General features: G+C 34.7%; 1 protein-coding gene across 5 annotated transcripts in view; it reads right to left on the reverse strand.

Annotated features, from left to right (window-relative positions):
- ROBO2 (roundabout guidance receptor 2) overlaps positions 1 to 24,845 on the reverse strand; it is a 581,315-nt gene that overhangs the window by 127,011 nt on the left and 429,459 nt on the right. For all 5 annotated transcript variants that reach the window (XM_055313854.1, XM_055313852.1, XM_055313851.1 and 2 more), the window contains exons 6-7: positions 6,613 to 6,740; positions 1,929 to 1,940 (exon numbers count right to left, since the gene is read on the reverse strand). In XM_055313854.1, the coding sequence (XP_055169829.1) occupies positions 1,929 to 1,940; positions 6,613 to 6,740 (140 nt within the window). The remainder of the gene's footprint in view (positions 1 to 1,928; positions 1,941 to 6,612; positions 6,741 to 24,845) is intronic.

Consider the following 24,845-nt stretch of genomic DNA (forward strand, 5'->3'; position numbering starts at 1 on the left):
CTTTCCCAGAATTAAATACAATGTGTCAAGAAGCTGTTCTTTAGTTCCAGCCCAATGGGAATTTAAGAAATCATTTTAAACAAGAATAAAAACAGAAATAACTTTGAAAAGCCTTGTAGGTGACAAGTACATCTCAATGCTCCCTGTACATCATATTTTCTAACCAATATTTTCATATCTTTTTTCATTTGAAAAAGGAGTTTTAAATGTATTGAAAATTATTAACATATTGTTTTATGTTTTGGGAACTTGTGAAATAATATAAATCAAGTGGTCATAGTTTATCAGCATAAAGTTTCTATATATAAAGATACACAATTTCAGTGTTGTTTTTCCTGTTAACTTGAAAAGTTATCTTATTATTTCCCATTTGCTTCTTAATTTTAGATATCATACATAGGCAGGTAAAGTTATTATTAATTAGAATTCATACAAAAACTAAAAAATGAGGCTTAAAACCTGTAACATATTCTTCAATTTCCTACATCCCTAATTGTAAAAATCATGACTAATAATTGTGTTTAAAGAAAAAAAAGCCTGCATTTTATGGTAAAATTAATTTTAAGCTATAACTGTGTTTCAAAAATATAAAATTATGAAATAATATATGTCTCAGAAATTAGGAATGTGTTAACCAATGCCGGCACACAAAAAGAGTTTTCACATTTATAATCAATCTCAAGCTTCATTCCTACAACTGCTTTGCTAAGTCAATACTATTCTATCCATTTTATAGATAAAGTGACCTAGGATCAGGGATATTAAGCGGCTAACAAAGGAAGCACTGCTCAGAAATAGACCAGAAACTCAGATTGGGAAACCAAAGTTCTATATTCTGTATTTGCAATCTATGCAAGAATATCCTACATAACAATAAGGTTTGTGAATGCTTTAACTAATGGAGAAAAATGCTATGAGTTTGGACTAATATATATCAAATGTCAATGTCAAGCCAGTGTATTAAGAAAGCTTTTGAAGTTAGATAGACATTTAGAAAGCTGTATCAAATCAAATAACTTATTAAAGTATCTCCTGATACATTAAAGAAGCACTATTGTAAATTTATCCATCCATCCATCCATCCGTCCATCCATCCATTTATGCATCCATCTGTTTATTTACTTATAATATAATTACCAACTTTCTTTTATTTACACACATTTGTTGGTTAAGCTAAACTTTAAAAGAGATGCAGAAAGTTTGTTAAATCAATGATTTTTTTTAAATTAATGAATTTGAAAAGATCTTATTTTCCAAATGTTTACAAATAAATTACCACTTAAATTACTGCAAATGCAAACTGCTAACTTCAATTTTGTAAAGCCAAATGAAGGATGAGATATGTTAAAACCACCAACTTTTCATGCCAGAGAACACAACTCATCCTTCACTTTTCCTCTTAGTGTAAGCATCTACTTAGAATAACTTGAAGCATTCTACCAAATTTTGTTTAAATAGGCCAAACAGATAATAAGTATACAGCAGTTAAAAATGCCCTTACAAAGGAAGGACTCAAAGCAGTTTAAAATAAAAGAATTGCATTAAATAATCAAACTTCTTAATTTGGTTCATTATTGTTTATCCTAATGAATATCAAGCATAACTAATAAGTGATTATTTTATACATACAGGAAAAAAGGAATTATTGTATTTTTCTCTTTAAGAAAAGTTAGCAGTTTATAGTATTAAACATTCATATATTATTTTCCACGAAAATCATTACCTATTCATTGTTAATAGCAAAAGTCACTACAAAATGGTTTATCAAAGTAATGAATAGATCAGGAGCAACTTTTATACAAGATAGTCCTGCAAGTAATATTTTAACTTGGGTGAATAAATACATTTCATTCTATCAAATCCTACTATGCATGAGTTATGAAGCATTGTACAAGCCATGCTAAATGGATAGAAGGATGGCTACTTACCAACAGGGCGAGCTGTAGACATTACAATGGTGTGGTGAGAACATAAAGAAGAAATTAAAAAAAAAAAAAGAAAAAGAAAATTATCAGAATGCATGATGTGTAATGTTACATTTAAGTATGGACAGTAGAGTGATTTCTAGTCTTATAATTCAAGTATGAACAGGATGTCTGAGTTTGATTAAAAATGAAAGTTATAAACATAATTCTAAGAAAATAATTATTTTGCATTCTAGAATTAGTTTTGTGATTGAGAGATATTTTATGTAAAGTCTTATTGTCATCACTTACTATAGTTATTTCAAAGAAACTTTTAAACAGCCTGTATAACCCCAAAGTTAAGAACCTGATGAATATAACTATTCAAGTCACAGACTAGCAAATGTCATGTCAATAAAAGAAGGCTTCACTGTCTGATTTAAATAGCAATTGGATTTTAAGCATGGTTAGTCAGAACCATTACAAGGACTATAGAAAAGCCCCTGATGCTGCTTTTCAGCCAGTAATAAGTTAAGATCACATCACTTTTCATCCGTGGACAGGGTGGATGAAAATATAACAAATAGGTTGGAACATCCTTAGAGATTTCAACTGAGTAGCCCCCTAACTACTGTTAAGCTTGCTTGCTTTTTCTTTCTTTCTTCTTTCTTTTCTCTCTTTCTTCTTTCTTTCTTTCTTTCTTTCTTTCTTTCTTTCTTTCTTTCTTTCTTTCTTTCTTCCTTCCTTCCTTCCTTCCTTCCTTCCTTCCTTCCTTCCTTCCTCCCTTCCCTCCTTCCTTCCCTCCCTCTTTGGCAGAGGGCAAGAAATAATGACTGACAAGTTGACTCTTGTTCACACTGAAAATGGCTTTCAAACTGCTGCTTAAACAAATTACTATCTTTTTTTTATTATACCATAACTTTCACCACTAAAATCAGGCTGGCTCCATTATTAGTGCACAGCAATTGTAAGAGACACACATGGGCTTAATAATACGTTCTTTAAAGAAAATAATGCCAAATCAATTTAGATAGTAAACCACTTTATATAAAAGCAATGGACAAATATAAAACATATGGTGCCATTATTCAAATGAAGAAAAAATATATTTAGTAGCACTTGAACTTTTATGAACTCTTACATTCAAAATATAAACTTACACGACAAACAAATGTTTCACCTACATCCCAGTGGATATAAAACTGTAGTATGTATATAATGTGATTGTAGAATTTAGGATAGTTTTGTCTTGATGATGTCTCATTGGACATGATGAGATAGATAGTCATTGAAACCATATTTATAGGCATTCATTCACTCAATCAATATGTCATGATACCAGCTTTGTGCATTCTCTGAAACAATATGGAGGTGCCTCTGTAGGAGATTCCTGGCCTTATAATATTTACAATTAGAAGGGGGGGGGAGTAAGATAAATCAAAGAAGAATAAAGCAATTATAGCAGCAGGATGAAAATTCTAGCTTAGTGACCATCTAGTGTGTCCTACAGTCTATGAGGTGTTCACCATAGCAAGAGGGAGAAAAGAAGAAAGTTGCCCAATGAACAGTTTCTTTCCTTTCATGGGGGAGGTGTGCACAAAAATAACAACCAAGGACAAGACAACAGACTAACATCATAAAGTTGTGCCTCATTTGAAAGATGTATCTCTTCATTTTGTCAATGTCCAGTAGGAAAAGAACTATGTCTTTTCATTTTGAATTTGCATTTTTCAGGTGCCACCTCAAGCTGAATCCCCAACATAATGTTTCACTTAGAAAACCAAAAGGCATTTGAGTCTATGATATCACAGAAAAAGAAGAAACTATGGCAAAAAATCATGTCTAAAAAAATAAAATATATTTCTCTTTCACTTAGTCTAGAGTAATATTTTTGAAAAAGGTTTTATTGCGCTAGAAGCAAGATAGTTTTTTCCATTAAAGTCTTGACTTATGCAAAGACAGTTTGAGCTACTGAAAATGGGGGAAAAAACGTGTTTACAAATATGTGGTTTGTGTCAACTCATTTTGGATCCATTTAAAAACATTCTATTAGATCATGAATTATTTGACTAGAATATAAATGTTGGGAGGTTGGATGTTGTCTCGCATTATTTCTTTCTAATTTTATGTTTGTCAAGTCAGCAAAGGGAGCTACTTGCTGTTAAGTTTAATTTTATAGTCTATTTTTACCTTATTCTGAAGTGGAAAACAACTGAGTAAATCTCTGTTTCAGATTTTGACTATAAAAGTCCTTTCCTTTTCCCCAATTGAATATCATGATAAAATTTTAGCAGAAACATCCCAATTAAACTTCTTGTTTTTGTTACATAGCAACATTTTATCCACAAAAAACCCAGCAGGTGGATGTTTTCAAAATCAGCAAATTAAACTAAACTGTGTCCCTGCATTAAATGGATGAAAATGGATGTGGCCTCTTGGGTCAGTTGACCCTGTTCTAATAAAACAATCCAGGGAAGGGCTAAACATTTCATGTATGTGCATAGAAAAACGAGCACAGAAAAAAAAAATAAGTCGTAGATAATATGCTTTTTCTCCTGTTAACCTCTTAGCATGAGAAGTTCCAACTGCTTTTCCTAATGGTAAAAAATGTTTTTAAATGATATTTTACTCCACATTCTGTTGTATCATGGAGATTTTCTTTTTCTTTAACCCTGTTTTTTGAGGTTTCAGTCTTAGATGAGTAATAAATACATACCACACAGATTAAACTCTCTAATCCATCTACAGGACACAGATTAGGGGAGAGACCATTTAAGGTTTGCTGATTTAAAAAAAATCCTATTAAAAACAAAAAAACTCTATTAGTTTTTTTAAGTTAGCTAGAAACATCCATGCGAGAGGAGCATGCTTTGTTAAATGAAATGTTAAACCTGTAACTTTCAACAAATTATGAAAACAATTAGCTGGGAAATATCTCAAAGCAAACAGACCACTTCGCATCTCATTCATCCAAGCATTCAAGTATAAAAAGAACCCTGCTGCTTCTATAAACAAACAACTCCTCACATTTTCTCACCATTTGTTAAGTCATCAAATATTTTTTAAACGGAACATTTCTTGGTGGGTTGTTTATTTTTCCCCAACCCCACTCACTTCAGAAACAACAAATAAACAAGCTTTGGGGAAAATTTGGCCAGGTGGATTGTTTTCCCAAAGCATTGCCTAGCAAACAATATATATATATATATATAAGATATATAATCACCTACAGAGAATATAGATTAAATTTAGTAAAGTGGCTTACAAAGGACTACCAGATTTTGATAATATATAATCGGTCTATATATTTGATTGGTATATGATCATAGCTTTTTATGATCTGTTAGCTTATGAGGAATGAGAATGTTTTTAAGCAACTAGTTTGCCGATTTTGTCTAAATTTGTTTTGTATCTAAGTCCACTCTATAGTGTCCAGATGGGGGAAAAAATGGATTCAGTGGAATAAAAGCAGAGTGATTGAGAAGTATGGAAATTATCAATATTTTCCAAGTCATCCAAAGTGCGTATGTCCTAATAGTTACCGGGAGAGAAACAGGTGGGGGTTTTTTGTTTGTTTTGTTTTTAATGATTTGATGCTGAAATCATAGATCAGCAAAAATCATTTTTGGTTCCCCGATGGAGGACCAACATGAGAATCTCTGACAAATTTTCACCAATGTAAATTCCTCTAAACCTTTTCACCAATGTTCTGAAAACTCGTGGGAGCAAAGTTGCACAAGGGTAGAAGGTGTGACGTAACAGGGTGAGATATGACTGGGCTGGAAGCATGCAGTGGACTTTCACAAAGGATGAGAGTAGAAGGCATCAGTTAAAGTGGTACAAGAAAGGTGGAAAGATTGAGCAGAGGATGTGCTTGCCTATCTCTTTTTGAAGTCCTATGAGTATAAATGATGGCATGGGTGATGCCTGTTTGGTAAGAGTAATGTAGATATCCACACGGTACTTACCTAGGGCTATATAATTTACTCATGTGGATTGACAGGCACCACTAGGAAGATAGTTCATTCATTCTATTTCACTGTAGGGTTAAGTAATGCTTTCTTTCACTTATAAGCAATTCCAGGGAGTAGAAATGAACATTATTCCATGAATGAAAAAGTGCATGATGCCCAGAAAGTCAAAGTTATTATAGAAGCGACACTGACTATTTCAATTATTTAAGGCCAATGAACTTCACAAATCACTGTCTAAATCAGATTTGCTCATGTCGAAGCTCATTTGTATCCACTTTTCACCTTGGAAGCAATGTTGATTTTATTATTTTTTATTGCTTTTTGGATGCTGAAATAAAAATAAGAATTTCAAAATAGCACTCTCCCAGTATAAACCAACAAACAAGTAAACAGAAAACAGAGTACCTTTAAAATTCCGACATTTAAATGCAATAAATACTTCAAAACAGTGGGTACTAAAAGATTAGTATAAATATTTTCTAAATATTTACTTTTCAACCATATTAGCTCTTATTTATTAAATAAAAACAGTCCCTTCAAATGATCATACTTTTCAACTCAAATTTGAGAGTCATTTTATTTCTTTTAATAATAGAAATGACACAAAACTAGGCATTTTAATATAATAGTAATAATAAGAGTGCAAGCTATTATTTTGACTGTGAGTTCACTTACCAATTTAGCCAAACATTAGTCTGTTGATTCAATTGTATTTCACAGCTGAAATTTCTTACCTCGGACTGTTAGAGAAGCAGAGGCTTCTACTTTTCCAACCCGATTCTCGGCAATACACAGATAGGTGCCTTCATCTGTACTCATGGCCTTTTTAATTCTCAGGGTGTAATCATCTTTGATGTCATACCTGCGTGGAAATGAATTGATTTTATTAAATAACATATTGGCTATATTAAGATAACATTGTGTTTTCATCTTCATTTTTCTCTTTTGGTATTGTATTTTAACTAAAATAAAACACACATGCATACATAATAATCAGCCACAAAATGCAATTGTTAGATTAAAGTTGTTACTAAATAAGATCATTAATTTCAGAGGTGGGAACGCCTGAGTGGCTCAGTGGTTGAGCATCTGCCTTCAGCTCAGGGCATGATCTCGGAGTCCCAGGATCAAGTCCCACATCAGGCTCCCTGCATGGAGCCTGCTTCTTCTGCCTATGTCTCTGCCTCTCTCTCTGTGTGTGTTTCTCATGAATAAATAAATAAATAAAATCTTAAAAAAAATTTTTTTTAATTTCACATGTGATCTCTTTCAGTTTGATTACCAATTACCCATATTTTTATACATATAACAACTCTTACTGCATCAAGACTATCAAAGGTGTTATTAGCATTTTGGCTTTTTTCTCTTAGTTCTTAGTAAGTAAGGAATAGTGTATATTTCAGTTTCTAGGGGAGTTATATTCTATTATTTTCTGGGTTACACTGTATTTCAATATATGATTTACTTGGGGCATCTTGAATATAGAGCTGAAATATATTAAAGGAAATCTTTTCCTCTTATTTGTTGGCAAACACACAAATACATTGTTGAAAGAATTAAGAAGGGGCTGATTTTTAAAAATTAGTAATATCAACACAAAACATCAACATGCCATGGAATGATTTCTGGAAATGCACATCCTCAGCTCTTTCCACACTTTTATTTTCTCGCTTCTTCTTCTTTTTTTTTTAACAAGTAGACCAATACACTAGTTCAGAAAAAGATTCTGAAATTTAATTCATTTTAATGAATCTGCTGAAATACTTGCATAAGAATATGCTCTTATTAGATTCAGAGGTTACAATTACACAAGCAAAATAACAAAGCTATTATCTTTTCATTCTTTTCATATCTGATCTTTCCTCTTGATTTTCACTGATGGTCTTTGTTATTTCACACACATAATTTTGCAATAGCTTTTGATTGATGATATTGCCTCTCCATGTATATCACACAGATAAAGCTGTATTTTTAAAATATTTGTTTCTACCTACTCAAAACTAGCTGTGACTTCCTATTGATTTCAAGACAAAAGCAAACTTTTTAGGCTTGCATTGAAGACTACTATTTCAGATTTCTTCTACTTTGGGCTTAGGCTAAAAGAATAATATTTTAAGTTTACTGCAATGTAAAGGACATAGACCTAATAATTATTCTGTTTGATAGAACTTTGCATGACACAAAGCAATGTCTATAAACCAATCATGCTACAACTAAACTTCAACAGGGACACCTAGGGGCTCAGTCGGTTAAGCGTCTGCCTTCAGCTCAGATCATGGTCTCAGCGTCTTAGGATCAAGCCTTGCATCAGGCTTTCTGCTCAGCCAGGAGTCCACCTCTTCCTCTGCCCCTCATCCCCATTGTGCACTCATGTTCTTTTTCTCAAATAAATAAAATCTTTAAAAAAAATAAAGTATTTTACTGTAGAAAAGGGGTACACACAGAGTGGAATAAGTGCCAGGTTGAGAGTCAGAGGTCAAGATCTGAATTCTGATTTTTCTCTTTAGTAGTAAAATGACTTGAGCAAATCATTTCACTTGAATAAGGGTCAGTTTCCATTTGTAAAATGACAATCTCTGATTCAGAGAATTATTTTGAGGATGCTATTAGCTAATGGATGTGAGTCTTTTTGATTTGCTTGTTTAAAATGTGAGGCAACATACAGTTTTTAATTTTTTTCCTAAATGACAGATCAGAAATCATATACAATACAAGTATCTTTTTAAAAAAAAACTTAGAATAATATTTTCATGTGTGTTTGATCCAGAGAGGATTTTACAGGCATTCAAGTCTGCAAAATCTTCCCCTCTTTAACGTTTTTTTTTTTTTTTAAGATTGTATTTATATATTCATGAGAGACAGAGAAAGAGGCAGAGACATAAGCAGAGGGAGAAGCAGGCTCCATGCAAGGAGCCTGATGTGGGACTTGATCCCAGGACCCCAGGATCACAACCTGAGTCAAACGCAGATGCTCAACCACTGAACCACCCAGGCTCCTCTTTTAACTTTCGATAAAAATTCAGAGAGCTATGAAGAGACTTTATCAAGTCAAACAAAAGCCATGACAAAATGCTAGCCAGAATTCAGTTTCTTAGGATGAATTAGAAATGTCTACAAAATGCAACGGGGGAAGGGGCAGAGAGAGAAGCAGACTCCTGGCTGAGCAGGGAGCCCAGTGCAGGGCTGGATCATAATCTGAGTCAAAGGCAGACACTTATCCAACTGAGCCACTCAGGTATCCCTGTTGAATTTTTAAGTGCTAACTTAAGATGTATATGACACATTATCTATATCATTTGGATATAAATATAATTTCACATTCAACAAACATTTAGTTCTACCATATGGGAGAATTTACCTCAGGTTAGATAAATTCATCCTGTAGGGAACAATGTGGGGGATAAACAGAGTAAGAAAACTATTTATATCTTGCATTAGTAAGTAGAAAATGTTTACTTATAAATCACAGATACATAATATTTGAACCCAAAATAAGTCTGAAATGAGACTTGTTGAGATTTCTTATATTTTTAAGGAGTATTAAAGAAAACCGAGAATAGGAATGGGAATATTGCATCAATATTTTAATTTTTTTTTTGTTCTTTTAAATTGGTTTTGTTTGTTTAAGGGTTCCTTGGTCAGGGATACAAGTAACTGTGCATTCTACTCTTTGATTGTTATTTTGTTTTCATAAGAAAAATGAAAAATGAAATACAGGTTGGGAGGAATGAATTGTATTAATCTTAGCTAGTAATATAAGAGGGTACCTTTCAAAGATAACATGCCACTATAAGAAATTGGGATACTTCCTTTTTTTTTTTTTCTCCTAAATAGAGACACGGTTTCAGGTTGTAAAACTCTGAATAAGGATAATGGGCTGGTGCTATGGAGCTTATAATTTACCCCTGAAAGTCATTGACATCTGAGAAAATTATAATGAAAATTTAATTATTTCATTCAAGATACTAATATTTAAGGAGATTTATGCCAGGCACTGCATTAAAACTGGGGATACATGCTTTCATAAACCTCTGAGCCTAGTGAAATGATTCTCAACTGGAAGGGATGAGATATGACTCCACACAAAGGTATATCAGAAGTACCTCTAAGACTTTCTCCAGCTAACACATACTTTTCTCCAGCCCCAAGGTTTGGTATGCATACATTTCTGAGGGCCATGCTGTCCTATCCCAATTAGAAATAACAATACACTAGTCCTGCTAGGTCCCATCATACAGGAGTTTGAAATTTAAAACAAACCAACATCAAGAACAACAATAACAAATTTGAATACTCTTAGGTATCATGGGGTGCTCAGAATCTTTAAATTCTCATTATACACTGGATCTTTGCCCGAGTAAAGATTGTGAATATTAGCATTATGAATTTATATAAAATTATTTTGAATATATACAAAATGACTGAATCTTTCCATTAAGAGAAACTTCAAAACCTCCTCTTCTGCAACCATGATCAACATCTGAATCCTATATGTCACAATATACCAATCAGCCTTCCTTTCAACTTCTTCCTATGATGAATGACCTCTTCCATTTTTGAATACTGCTGATCTCTATTAGAAGGTCTCCTATAGATGATAAACAAACAAACAAACAAACAAAAACCTTCTTCCAGAAGTTTCTGCTAATGCTTTTACTTCCTATGCCAACTTGAAAGGTGTATGCTCTTTCCTGCATGACAGCCTTTTGAATTTTACTTTTTTTTTTTTTTTACAAATTATCTCATTTTTAGGTCAACTACTTCTAATAACAAACTGTATAATGTGATAACAGTTATAATCTGAGTGTTTTAAGAAGAACAAAGAGTATCAATACAAATTCACTGGTTGATATACCTAAATATGATTATGTTGTTCTATTTGAAACCATCCAATGATTTATCATTCAGTCACTCAGAATAAAACCTATTTCTATGATCTTCAGAGTTTTAGATAATCTAATTCTTGCTTACCTGTCCAGTTTCATGTTCACTCTTTTCTAACCACATGAGTCTTTTCTTTGTTTAACTGAACACCTAGTTACCACAATGTCTTTGTACTGTTGCAACTTCATGGAATGCCTTTCCCCTCCATCTTCCATTGCTAATCTTTAACTTTCAAGATGACATAAATATTCCCTCAAAGATGTCTTTCCTGCCCAAACAATGTGAAGTAGCTTTCTACCCACCAGTGACTTTTAAAAATTACTTTTATTTCTTTTTATTTTATTATCCTCATTTTCTACTTTTATTTTTTTTCTTTAAAGCTATATCTTTTGAGTTTTTAGTTTCCTTATTTATTGTCTTTCCAAGAGCATATGTGTTCCATGAGAACAAGAACTAAATCTCTCTTATTCCAACTATGTACCTCAAGTCCTATCCAACAGCCCCTGAGATCTTGGATGTGTCCGATGAATGCTTATTGAATGAATGATGAACCACCCAACAAATGCCTGAATTTCTTCTGTATTTCTTTCAAAATAGAGTTACCAGTACAACAACTGTATGTAGAATGGAAAGAGTAACTATTTTGAAGCATAGCATCCTACTATATCAAGGAATATAATAATATTTTTTAGATTTATAGATCAGCAGTTAGCTCTGAAACATTGGCTAAGTTAGTATCAACATAATATTGTGAATGTAACAACTCAAAACATTTAATACATAAATGCTACTAGAAAGATACAGACCAGGGGAATCCCTGGGTGGCGCAGCGGAAAGAAATTAGCTAATCTTGACCAGCAATTTAGACATTTGGTTTACAAGCTATCATTAATAAAATTCACTCTATAAATTAATAATATGAAAAAATAATCTCTCTTCCTACAAGGGAATAAATGAAATGATTCTAGAAGAATATCTAAAATAAATGTGAAGACTATGAGAAAATAGAATTAAAGCTTTGTGTTCTGCTGAAAGATTTCAAATATATTACCTCATTATTTTGGCAACTAGAGTGATTTCTAATAACACGCCTTATGAAAGTAAAATAAAGACAACAAAAAATACGTTGCATGATGCTCTTGAACATACTGTTTAATTTATCCTCATAAAAATTCTGGTAGGTAAGGAGGTAAAATGTTATTCCCCTTATTTTAAAAATACAAGAAACTTATAAAGTTCAGTCTGCCTGAAGGCAAACCGTATAGCTTGTTAATAAATATACCTTTGCAAAATATAGATACTGGTTATTCTACAAAGCTAACAGACTATAAAGTCTGAGACACAGTAAAGAATTGAAAAATTGTTGAGTCTGGTTAAATGTCCTAACTTTAAGTTTAAAAAAACAGCACTTTGTTATCCGGAACCCTGAAATTCATTGGTAGCAAAGGTTTAGACCATATTGGAATCTAGAATCTATAGTCTTCATGAACTAGGTTACAGAGGTTATAACTTTCTATCAAGAGACAGAATAAGGATTCAATTTATTTAAAAAATCATGATGTATAAATATATAAAAGAAAAATTAAAGTATGGACTTACTACCAAAATGGCAGCTACTCCCACAAAATTTTCCTTAATGGGTTGAGTAAATAAATGGTCAATAATATAATTAAGCTTTTAGTGGCTGAGAATTCAGGTCTTGTGGTCTGTGTGCAGAAATTTACACACGATAGTATAAAATAATAATTTCAATTTGGTTATTTGTGGGCTGAAATATGCATGAAAGCAATGTGTGTGTGTGTATGTGTGTGTGTGTGTTTGGCTCACTGATGTTTTTAAATTACTGAAATAATTGACATCATTTAAAATTTTGACATTTTTCACATACAAATTTGGATTCTCAAATCAAAATCTCTTACTCCAAAGTACATACTCTTTCTCTTCTATCATACTGCCAACCCAATGTGTCTAATTCAATGGTACACTGTACTGCTGGAGATCCTACTCTTCCTTCTAACACCATTCAATCATTATGCCAGTTTCTAGCCTGAACCCTGACGGTACTATGACAAACCCAGGAGACCCAAGCACATCATGTACCTTTATCAATTTTCACAATAAGAAGCACCTTTGGGTCAGAGAAATGATAAACTTATAATGTGACCAAATTACCTCTTACTTGCAAAATCTTAAGAAATGCAAGAATTGATTTAAAGAAACTATATCTAAAATACTTCAAGGGACGCCTGGGTGGCTCAGTCAGTTGGGTGTTCAACTCTTGGTTTTGGTTCAGCTGGTGATCTCATGGGTCATGAGGTCCAGTCCCAGGTTGGGATGCACACTCAGCAGGGAGTCTGCTTGAAGATTCTCTCCTTCTGCCCCTCCCCCAATTGCACATGTTTATTCTCTCTCTCTCATAAATAAATCTTCAAAAACACTTTAAATCTCAGGAGGAAGTAAATATGTGGCTCATTACTAATTTCACATTTAGGCAATAAGAAACAAAAAGCGATAAACTTCCCTTCCAAAGGCCACACATTGAGGCAAATAAATCAGGGGGGAAATTGTCATGAGTATTTACTACTAGTCTGTTTTCTTTAATGGGTCATGATTTTCCTGAGACAATAATTTGCTTCCTAGAACTACGTATTTTTACATTAAGAAGATTATTCATCATGACCAAGTGGGATTTATCCCCGGGATGCAAGGCTGGTTCAACACCCATAAAGCAATCAGTGTGATAGATCATATCAACAAGAGAAGAAACAAGAACCATATGATCCTCTCAATAGATGCAGAGAAAGCATTTGACAAAATACAGCATCCATTCCTGATCAAAACTCTTCAGAGTGTGGGGATAGAGGGAACATTCCTCAGCATCTTAAAAGCCGTCTATGAAAAGCCCACAGCAAATATCATTCTCAATGGGGAAACACTAGGAGCCTTTTCCCTAAAATCCGGAACATGACAGGGATGTCCACTCTCACCACTGCTATTCAACATAGTACTGGAAGTCCTAGCCTCAGCAATCAGGCAACAAAAAGAAATAAAAGGCATTCAAATTGGCAAAGAAGAAGTCAAACTCTCCCTCTTCACAGATAACATGATACTGTACCTAGAAAACCCAAAGACTCCACCCCAAGATTGCTAGAAGACATACAGCAATTTGACAGTGTGGCAGGATACAAAATCAATGCCCAGAAATCAGTGGCATTTCTATACACTAACAAGGAGACTGAAGAAAGAGAAACTAAGGAGTCAATCCCATTTATAATTGTACCCAAAAGCAGAAGATACCTAGGAATAAACCTAACCAAAGAGGTAAAGGATCTATACCCTAAAAACTATAGAACATTTCTGAAAGAAATTGAGGAAGACGCAAAGAGGTGGAAAAATATTCCACGCTCACGGATTGGAAGAATTAATATTGTGAAAATGTCAGTGTTACCCAGGGCAATTTACACATTTAATGCAATCCCTATCAAAATACCATGGACTTTCTTCAGAGAGTTGGAACAAATAATCTTAAGATTTGTATGGAATCAGAAAAGACCCCAAATAGCCAGGGAAATATTAAAAAAGAAAACCATAGCTGGGGGCATCACAATGCCAGATTTCAGGTTGCACTAAAAAGCTGTGGTCATCAAGACAGTGTGGTACTGGCACAAAAACAGACACATAGATCAATGGAACAGAATAGAGAATCCAGAAATGGGCCCTCAACGCTATGGTCAACTAATATTCAACAAAGCAGGAAAGACTATCCACTGGAAAAAAGACAGTCTCTTCAATAAATGGTGCTGGGAAAATTGGAAAGCCACGTGCAGAAGGATGAAACTATACCATTCTCTTATACCATACACAAAAATAAACTCAAAATGGATGAAAGATCTAAATGGGAGACAAGAATCCGTCAAAATCCTAGAGGAGAACACAGGCAACACACTTTTTGAACTTGGCCACAGTAACTTCTTGCAAGATACATCTATGAAGGCAAAAGAAACAAAAGCAAAAATGAATTAATGGGACTTAATCAAGATAAAAAGCTTCTGCACAGCAAAGTAAACAGTCAACAAAACTAAAAGACAACCTACAGAATGGGAGAAGATATTTGCAAATGACCTATCAGATAAATGGCTAGTATCCAAGATCTATAAAGAACACCTTAAACTCAACAGCAAAGAAACAAACAATCCAATCATGAAATGGGCAAAAGACATGAAGAGAAATCTCACAGAGGAAGACATAGACATGGCCAACACGCACATGAGAAAATGCTCCGCATCACTGGCCATCAGGGAAATACAAATCAAAACCACAATGAGATACCACCTCACGCCAGTGAGAATGGGGAAAATTAACAAGGCAGGCAACAACAAATGTTGGAGAGGATGCGGAGAAAAGGGAACCCTCTTACACTGTTGGTGGGAATGTGAACTGGTGCAGCCACTCTGGAAAACTGTGTGGAGGTTCCTCAAAGACTTAAAAATAGATCTGCCCTACGACCCAGCAATTGCACTGCTGGGGATTTACCCCAAAGATACAGATGCAATGAAATGCCTGGACACCTGCACCCCGATGTTTCTAGCAGCCATGTCCACAATAGCCAAACTGTGGAAGGAGCCTCGGTGTCCATCGAAAGATGAATGGATAAAGAAGATGTGGTCTATGTATACAATGGAATATTACTCAGCTATTAGAAACGACAAATATCCACCATTTGCTTCAACATGGATGGAACTGGAGGGTATTATGCTGAGTGAAATAAGTCAACCGTAGAAGGACAAACATTATGTGGTCTCATTCATTTAGGGAATATAAAAAGTAGTGAAAGGGAATAAAGGGTAAAGGTGAGAAAATGAATGGGAAATATCAGTGAGGGTGACAGAACAAGAGAGACTCATAACTCTGGGAAATGACAAAGGGTAGTGGAAAGGGAGGTAGGCAGGGGGTTGGGGTGACTGTATGACGACGGCACTGATGGGGGCACTTGACGGGATGAGCACTGGGTGATATGCTGTATGTTGGCAAATCAAACTCCAACAAATAAAAAAAAAACTACATATTTGGCAAGCAATTGGATGTCAATATTTCTCAAGGTCCAATAAATGTGGCCTTATTTCCTTTATTTCTTTCTGGATAAGTTGGTACACATGCCATAATAATCTCACTGATGCTTTTCACTATTACATTAAATAATTGGAGAAATATTCATTTTTTTTCATTTTTTTCCTAGAAAGCAAATATTGACTAAGTAATATACAAAATTATGAATAATAGTTCCTTACATTTAGGGAGGTCTTTATAGTTTACAACAGAGCTTAATACAACAATAAGTGACTGAGAAAAAAAATTCCTATTTCCCAACACCATTTTATAGAAGATGCTGAGATCGTTGTCTTGAGCTGTAAAGAGACTGGAATCAGTGTCCTCTGCAGCAAGTACATTTATCCTAACACAGAGTGACAAGCCCCTTCCATTTGAGATGTGTGTTATTGCTCTGTGAGCATGTGCGTTTCTGTGTCAGTGATTTTATATTCAGTTTTGAAAATTCCAGAAAATAACTTTATCAATATTTTACTCAATATTACTCTCTAAAATAAACTGTAATCTTAGGAGGTTCATAAATGTGTTTTCTAATATAGACACACTTTAAAATTATTCTTAATTAAGAACTCTAATGTACTCAAGTTTTGTCTTCATTTGCTCTCAGCCTTCTTTACATCTAAGAATAAACTTTCAATAACTAAGGCAGACTTTGATGTCAAATGGCTACTTTGTAAATATGGTACAATATATATGATCAACATGTAGAAGGTATTGTCTGACTTTAATTAAAAACAGGAAAAAAATACGAAACAGACGAAAAAACATTACTGGTAGGAAATCCTGATAGAAATTGGGTGATTTTGATTGTAAAATCTGTCAGTCTCAGACTTGTACAAATGCAGTCATTGTTGCCAGGTTTGATTAATGACAGTTGTACAATCATATGCTGACAGTCCTCACCATAAAGATACCTTTTTTCCCCTGATATGGAACACTGCTGAAAAATGCAACCCAATCAGATTGGCCCCCGGACAACATGTGCTATCATCACTGTACCGTGAATTGAGATTGATTGGTAACCAGCTGTGACAAAGTGGAAAAAGAAGCTCTGGTTTTTGTATTCTATTTTTTCCCAAATAAAAAGAGAGAGAGAGAGAGAGAGAGAGACAGAGAAGGAAACTGAATTGTGTCAAAACCTTTACCATCTGTTCAGCTAAATAATAAATAAAACAAAATGAATTTAATACTTAAAACAACAGTTTATATGCAAGGTTCTGTTTCTGTGTGACCTTATATCTTGATAATTCATCTTAAAAGTGTTTCAAAACAAAATATTATTCATTTTAAGGAACTTTGAAAATATCAAACAAGATTTTTGAAAACTGGCGAAATTTGATAACCACAGTTCATACATTTCTCTGCAATCCCTGATGCATCGTAAGGTTCTAGGCTAGGAACTTTTCTATTTCTATTTCTGGCTTTTGTGAATATAATTCAGATAATTTAGGGACTCCTCCCTCTAAGCCTTCCACAGTGCCTTTGGAATTTGGGAGGAGAAAAGAAAAAAAGGAAAACACGATACAATTTCTATTATGAAGTGTGATTTTAGCATGTTTAGTTCAAGACTGTGTATCTCATTGCTTTGCTTAAATTATGTGAGGATTCTGCACTAATAAAACTTTCTGAATGGCCGTTCTCATTTCAAAAGTACCTGTGTTTTCATAGAAGGAAATTTATTTTCTCAACATCTTTACTTTTTGAAATCACCTACTACTTCTTGCTACAAGATGTCTGGCTCCAATTCTATCACAAATGTTTTGAATTAGCATTTAAAATTTTATTATGTATCTGCTTTATTAATCATTATGTTGGCCAAGAGTAAAAACTATGAATTGAACCAGGAAACATTTAATGTCTATGTAAGTAAATATGCCTTTCTTTTGAGGAGAGTTTAAAAAGTTAGTTTTTAATTTTCAAAATACTTACACTCAATCTAAATAACTGAAGATAACCTTACACCTTCTAAACTATTGCAGAAAATAAAGAAATATTTTCAATAGTCAGCATTTGGTAGTTCTGTAATTCAGTGAAAGCTTAACTATGCAGATTTTATACAAAAATGTCACAAAGTCTGTTGCTTACTTTCAACAGAAGGATTTTCAGGATAAAAATTACTTATAGTTTCATAGTCATTCATGATAATTAAAGGCATACCGATCAACTAACTGAGAGCACTGTATGGATTACAGGGGACAGGACATACGGCCATCTAGAACTCAGTAGTGATATTTTTCAGTTGCTCAAAAAAGTGCATGTTAAAAAAAAAAGTGCATGTTAACAACTGATAACTTTGAATCGAGGCAGCCCTATATAAAACATAAACTTTCTTGGAGAAATTCAAATATTTTGCTTTTTTATTCTTAAAAGTTAAAAACAGAAAAATTTGGTCAATTTTCCTAACACTATCTTTCTGCTCACAATTTTTCAAACAAAATTCTTCTACAGACAACACTTGAAACTGTTACCAAAACTCATGTAGGGGCATCTGGGTGGCCCAGTCAGTTAGATCTCTGCCTTTGGCTCAGAGCATGATCCTGGAGTCCCAGGATTGAGCCCCGTGTTGGGCTCCCTGCTCAGCAGGGTCTCTCCTTCTTCCTCTGCCCCTCATTCTGCTTGTGTGCGTTCTCTCTCTCTCTCTCTCTCAAAAAAATAAATAAAATCTTTTAAAAACCCCACAAAACTCATGTAAGCGCCTCTTGGCAACCTAAATCCCAGGTGATATTTTCATACTCTATAATAAATAAGTATATTCTAAAGCCAAGCTCTCTAACTGGTGAAGTCTTGGACCCAAAAATAAGCACAATAGACCATTATTTTGCTGACAAAGGGATACAGAGTCAAGTTTTCTATACTTTAGAGCCAATCTTGGTCACATTCTTCTTTTTACCTATAATTATACTACTACTAATATACTAATTATGCTTCATAATACTATATTCCACAATTATAAAAGCTAAGGTTTACAATGGAAGAGGAATTATTTACCTATTCTTTCAGGATTCAGGTCATAAATATTTTTAGGCAGGGCACCTAAGACCACAATTAAGGACAGATATTTTCTTAAAAAAAAAGAAAATTAAAGTAATATATTTTGGAAAAAAAAAGAAGACAATAATCTTGGGAGATTATACTTGTAGGGAAGCACTAAGATACAAGATGGTCTCTGAAGACAACCTGTTGTTCTGTGCTGGAAGCATCTACTGAAAGCCAAAATGAAACTTAACATATGATGGCATTGGACTCTGTCCTAAACAACAAAACACTATCTCAGATTCTCTTGGCTTCCCCTAAGTGCTGTCCTTGTTACCTCCACCCCAGGCTGAGGTGGCTCCCTCTTTGTCAGCCTGACCATAGATGGAAACCCTTCCACCAAGTCTCCCTTTAGCAAAGCTGAGAAAGAGGGCATTTTCCAACTAAAAAGCTAAAAGAAGACAAACAAACCAGCAAAATGTTAAAAAAAAATACTCACACTAGGATAAAAATACTATAGTTGACTTAATGAAGTGCAGATCACAGGATAACTAGGCCCAAAAGAACACTGCCTGAGATCCTGGGCACCACTGACCACCTTGAAATCAGAGCCTCTCTCTGGAGCTTCAGCAATTAAAGCAAACTGCAGCTGAGCCCTTCCAGAAAGGCCAAAGCATCCTGCTCACCCCAAACTAGGAGTGCCTGTAAGTTTTAATCACTGCGGGCTGCTGCTGTGTTTTGAGTGCCCCTGTGTCCCCATCTTCTACTCCTATGACAGACGATGGGGCCTCCCGGGATTAATTCTCTTGGTAAATTTGTGAACAACTGTAAAGTTCACAGCCTGTTGTCCTTAGTCACTACCCTGTTTCCATCCTTTCTGGTTACGTTATTCTCTCATTTTTCACCTCTGAAGCACGCTTTGTCTCCTCTGATACAATCTCTCATAGTATCTCTCTCTCTCTCTCTCTCTCTCTCTCTCTCTTTTTGTAGCCGCCTCCACAAAATTTCACTGTCTTCTGAAACACCAGTTCAATTATTTGTAAAACTTCCTTGTTATCTCTCTCAGATTTTTATCTTGACCTCATGTCTTAATGGAAATCTAGCTTTTTCCCAAGAGTTGGTGAAAGAGTGGAGAGGAAAGGATGTGGGAGGAATCCTCTCTGCCATGCCAATTCCTCAGTACCTAACAAGAACTAATTATTCAATGAATATTTTTTTAAAAAATGAGTTGCATATCCTCTCATATGAAAATAAAACATACCAAACCAAACCACATCAAAGTTCTTCCCATTGAAAGGGAATCATGTCATGTAATTTGCAAATGGAATCTTCAGAATTTCTTCCTTTCTAGAAAATATGGTAATTGATAGGACTTACTTCATAGAGCTGTTGTAAGAATTAAATGAGTTAAAATATTGGAGACTTGAACTTGGTAGATAGTAAATGCTCAATAAATGTCATCTGAAATTTTCCATGGCTGCCACTCACTTCACTTATATCTCTTATTCCAGTGATAAGGTCTCCCTCTTTCTTTGGTCATTGTCTCATAGCAGATCCTGGATGTTGTTCTCAACTGGAAGGACTGTACTTTTGGAATCTGAAGTTCAAATACCTGATGCTGCCATAACTTCAGACATTTCTGTATTCATCAGTTTACAAAATTAACCTCTTCCTCTGTTTCTATCAACTCTTTGTATCATCACTTCCTCCTCTATCCTACCTAGATTATATGTTCCATAAGTTGCTTGCCAACATCGTCACTTTTCTTGTTTTCCTACCTTGGTGTTGCATTTGCCCAGCAAGCCCCAATTATGTATTAACATAATAGTCTACCCTCTTCTATATACCAGAGGTAGAGTTATAAATGCTTCAATTTACCCTCAACTGGCTCTCTAGAGAATAAAGTCCCAACTTCTGAACACACTCAATATGTTCCTTCCTGACCAAGAGTCTCTGCTCACCTCTTCAGCCCATCTGATACCATCGGCCACCTTACAGACAAGCCCTAACTGTACTCAGAATCTCAGGTTCTCTCCTGCTCCTGCATCTCTGCATATGCTGTGTCTTCACATCTGGAGTTTCCCCCATATCTCCCCACTCTTCCATTCTGTCTCCCTACAGCCTAAGTATTTCTGCCTATCCTGACCCAAAATTAATGTGTTTGATATATCTCCACACTTCCAGAGTTGAAGCTCCACAAAGGCACGGTCTTGTCTTTGTTCATAGTTGTATCCTCAGAGCTTGGTACAGTGAGCTGAAACTAGTTGGTAGTCAAAATCAATTTGTTCATGAAGGAATAAAGGCTATACACACACAGAAAAAGAAAGGTTGTATTCTTTCACCAGTATCAAACAACACTGATAACAAAATGCCAAGTCTGCAGAATAGAGAGGTTGTGGACAAGACAGAGCACAATTTAGGCTTTAAGAATCACTTTATTTTCAATCCCCTGAACTCTGACTGAGTCTGTTTAAATTGTATTTTCCATTTATAGTTTTTTCAAAGCATTTTCTGTGTTCATTTTCTCTGGAAGTTAACTAATACAATTAACAATATACTGCCCAAGGGCCCCAGAGAAATCCATAGTTTAAAGGAGATAGTAAATTACAGAGGATACCCTTGCTCACACCTATCCTTGTTCTATTATTTAACCAGTTACCCAGATAAAGAAATTCAAATTCAACATACAGCAGCAAGAAAAGAGTAAGGTACAAAAAGTTTAAGATACAAATTGACTTTTAGGTCAAAATTACATGATAAAAATAGATTTTATCACTGATAATCTTTCATTAGATCAAACATTAACGTTAAAAGGTTTAACTTTACAATCTTAAAATTAGAACTATTCTTTTATTATTGACATGATACCAATATTTGCAAATAGATTTTCTTTTTAATTAGACTGTTTTGGTTTTGGTTTTGTTTTGGGTATTATCTGTAAATAGGGCACTATCACTGACAATCACATGATTGTTTTCAAAACTGCAGAGAACTTTTATTTATTTTTTTAAGTGATTCTTTTTTAGAGATTTTTAATTTTTTAATTTATTTGAGACAGAACGAGAATGAGAGAAAGAGAGCACAAGCGGAGAGTGGGAAGGAGCACAGAGGGAGGGAGAAGCAGGCTCCCCGCTGAAGAGGGCAGGAGTGGCTGACAGAAGCTTAGTTCGGGGACCCTGAGATCATGACTTGAGAAGAAATCAGATGCTTAGATGCTTACGCCACTGAGCCACTCAGGTACCCTACAGAGAACTTTTTTTTTTTTTTGAGGACTTTTAATATTATCTCATAGATGTACTGATTTTCACTAAATTTAAATTCCTGATAAGCTTAGAGAATAACTATGTGTGTGTACCTCATGTACTATTTTTCTATTGTATTCATGTAAGATTAAACTCAAATCATTCTAGAAATACAAGGATTTTCATTTGGTTCATAATAGCAGAAAGAAATATCTAATTATTTGCTTTGCTATCTTTAATATGCAACAATACTTGTGATTTATTCAAATAAAATAATATCTGCAATTCCTTAGATGCATTACTTTAAATACTTTTCAAAACTTAGCGGTATTATTTCCATATGTTTGTTTAACTAATTAGAACATGAACATTTATGATAAAAATACAAACAAGTCACAAGGAATTCATGTTGGAAATCATAAGGAAAGCATGTTGGAACAAATAAAGTGGTGGAGGTGGGTTAAATTATCCTTCAATTTAGAAATAATTATTGGCTTAGATTCATTTAAGACAATTTGGTTTTATAATAGGAGTAGGAATTGTTTGGAAAGGTGGATTTATCTCAGATTGTGTATTTGGTTAGAAATTAATCTCAGGTTTAAATTCATTTAGAAAAGGACTTCTGGGGCTAAACCCACAACAATCCCCCAAATCCACAGCTCAGACCAGACGTTTTTGCAAGGCAGTTCCCCTTCTGGTTCTCTTCTGAGTCAGGGATGAACTGTGCAATAGGGACTGCAAGTTCAGAGTGAAATGGATCTTTGTTTTTTTTTTTTTTTTTAAAGAAAGCAGTTCTTTTTTTTTTTTTTTAATTTTTATTTATTTATGATAGTCACAGAGAGAGAGAGAGAGGCAGAGACACAGGCAGAGGGAGAAGCAGGCTCCATTCACCGGAGCCCGATGTGGGATTTGATCCCGGGTCTCCAGGATCGCGCCCTGGGCCAAAGGCAGGCGCCAAACCGCTGCGCCATCCAGGGATCCCGTGAAATGGATCTTTGAATGTGTCATCTACTTAGTGGCCTTATGATCCTCACCAAATAAACTTCCAGAAGACTCCATTGGTTTTCGAAATGAGCACTAGCTGAGGGAGGGGTGGGGTGCTCTCTATTAGCAGAGGAAAGTTCAGCTTAGACTGTGCTATGGAAGGTTCACAAGGCTCTCTCTCTTCTGCTGCCCACAAAAACCTCCTCATGAAAAACGCTTCGGGAATAATTTGGAATTCAACAGAGCTATGTTGGAGCACTTGTCATCATTAAGTGTGTCATATAACGTGTATTGAAAATAGAAGGTTCAGACATTTCTCTAATTAAGCTACTCTTAACTACTTTTATCAATTCAGCAACTATTTAATGAGCAAGAAATATAAAGAAACATTTCATGCCTCATATATTCTAGAAAATATCCAAAAATATACATTCATCTCAAGTCATTAGTGAACAAAGAGGACTTTCTTGTTTCAATGATGACATATTTCTGTCAAATCCAGCTGTGGTATTATCTGTCCATCACACTGCTACAACCTTTATAGCTAAGGCAATAAGGAAAGACTTTGAAATCTGTTTCTTTAAACTATATTCTATTATTTTTGCCCTAACATTATAAAACAAAAATAAAAATAATCTAAAATAGTACTCAAATAAGCAATGCCTACTTCATCTTTTCTTTTAGATCAGTCTTGGTGACTTTTGGGCCAGGTTATCCTATATTGTGGGAGCTGTCCTGTGCATAGTCTGCTAGAGAGAAGCATTCTAACCTGGCCCCACTAGATAGTGGTAGCTCCTAATCCCCCAAAAATGGCAATCAAAAATGTGTTATACTATATGTTGGCAAATTGAATTTAAATAAAATATTTTTTAAAAAAATCTCCTGACATTTTCAAATGTCCCTCTGGGAATGGGAGAAGCAAAACTAGCTCCAGGTAAGAACCACTGCACTAAATGTATATCTGGTGAGCACCACATATCAGATAATAGGGCTAGATATTTGAGACTGAAGATACATATGGCAAGGGGAGTCGGGAGACAGAAAAATTTAAAAAAATACAATAATGAGATTAGCATTGTTTTTTCTTAGTACGCAGAAATACCCACCCACCCACCCCACCCTCCAAAAAATGCCAAACGCTGTTCAGTAAAACATGGAATGAAGGGTATTCCAGGTCTAAAATGGGAAATGAGCACAAGTTTTCATTTCAGAGAGACCTGGGATTTGAATCTCGCTTTGTCACCCACAGGTCCTGTGATCGTGAGCACTATATTCATTGTCCCTAAGCTTCAGTTTCCTGCACTGTTAAAAAAGGGGATTCATACTTCAAGGCTCTTGGGAAGATTAATTATAACTGCACAAGCACCTACTATAAAAACGGTGGGCCCTCAAAAAAAAAAATACAGTGTTTCTCGGGCACCTGGGTGGCTTACCTAAGGCTAAGTGTCTACCTTCAGCTCAAGTCATGATCCCAGGGTCCTGGGATGGAGTCCTGAATCAGGCTCCCTGCCCAGTGGGGAGCCTGCTTCTCCTTCTCCTCACTGCTTGTGCACTCTCTCACTGATTCTGTCTCAAAAAAATAAGTAAAATAATTTTTAAAACGTATTTTTACAAACTGTGAAAATATATTTTTACACACTGTATGTGTTTGTGGTTATTTAAATATGATTTCTTTAGGGTTCCAGAGTGGTTCAGCAGTTAAGCATCTAATGATCTCAGCTCAGGTCTTGATCTCAGTGTTCTGAGTTCAAGCCCCACATTGGGCTCCATGCTGGGCA

Source organism: Nyctereutes procyonoides, unplaced genomic scaffold, assembly GCF_905146905.1.
Source record: "Nyctereutes procyonoides isolate TBG_1078 unplaced genomic scaffold, NYPRO_anot_genome, whole genome shotgun sequence".
In the NCBI taxonomy this organism is placed as follows: domain Eukaryota; kingdom Metazoa; phylum Chordata; class Mammalia; order Carnivora; family Canidae; genus Nyctereutes; species Nyctereutes procyonoides.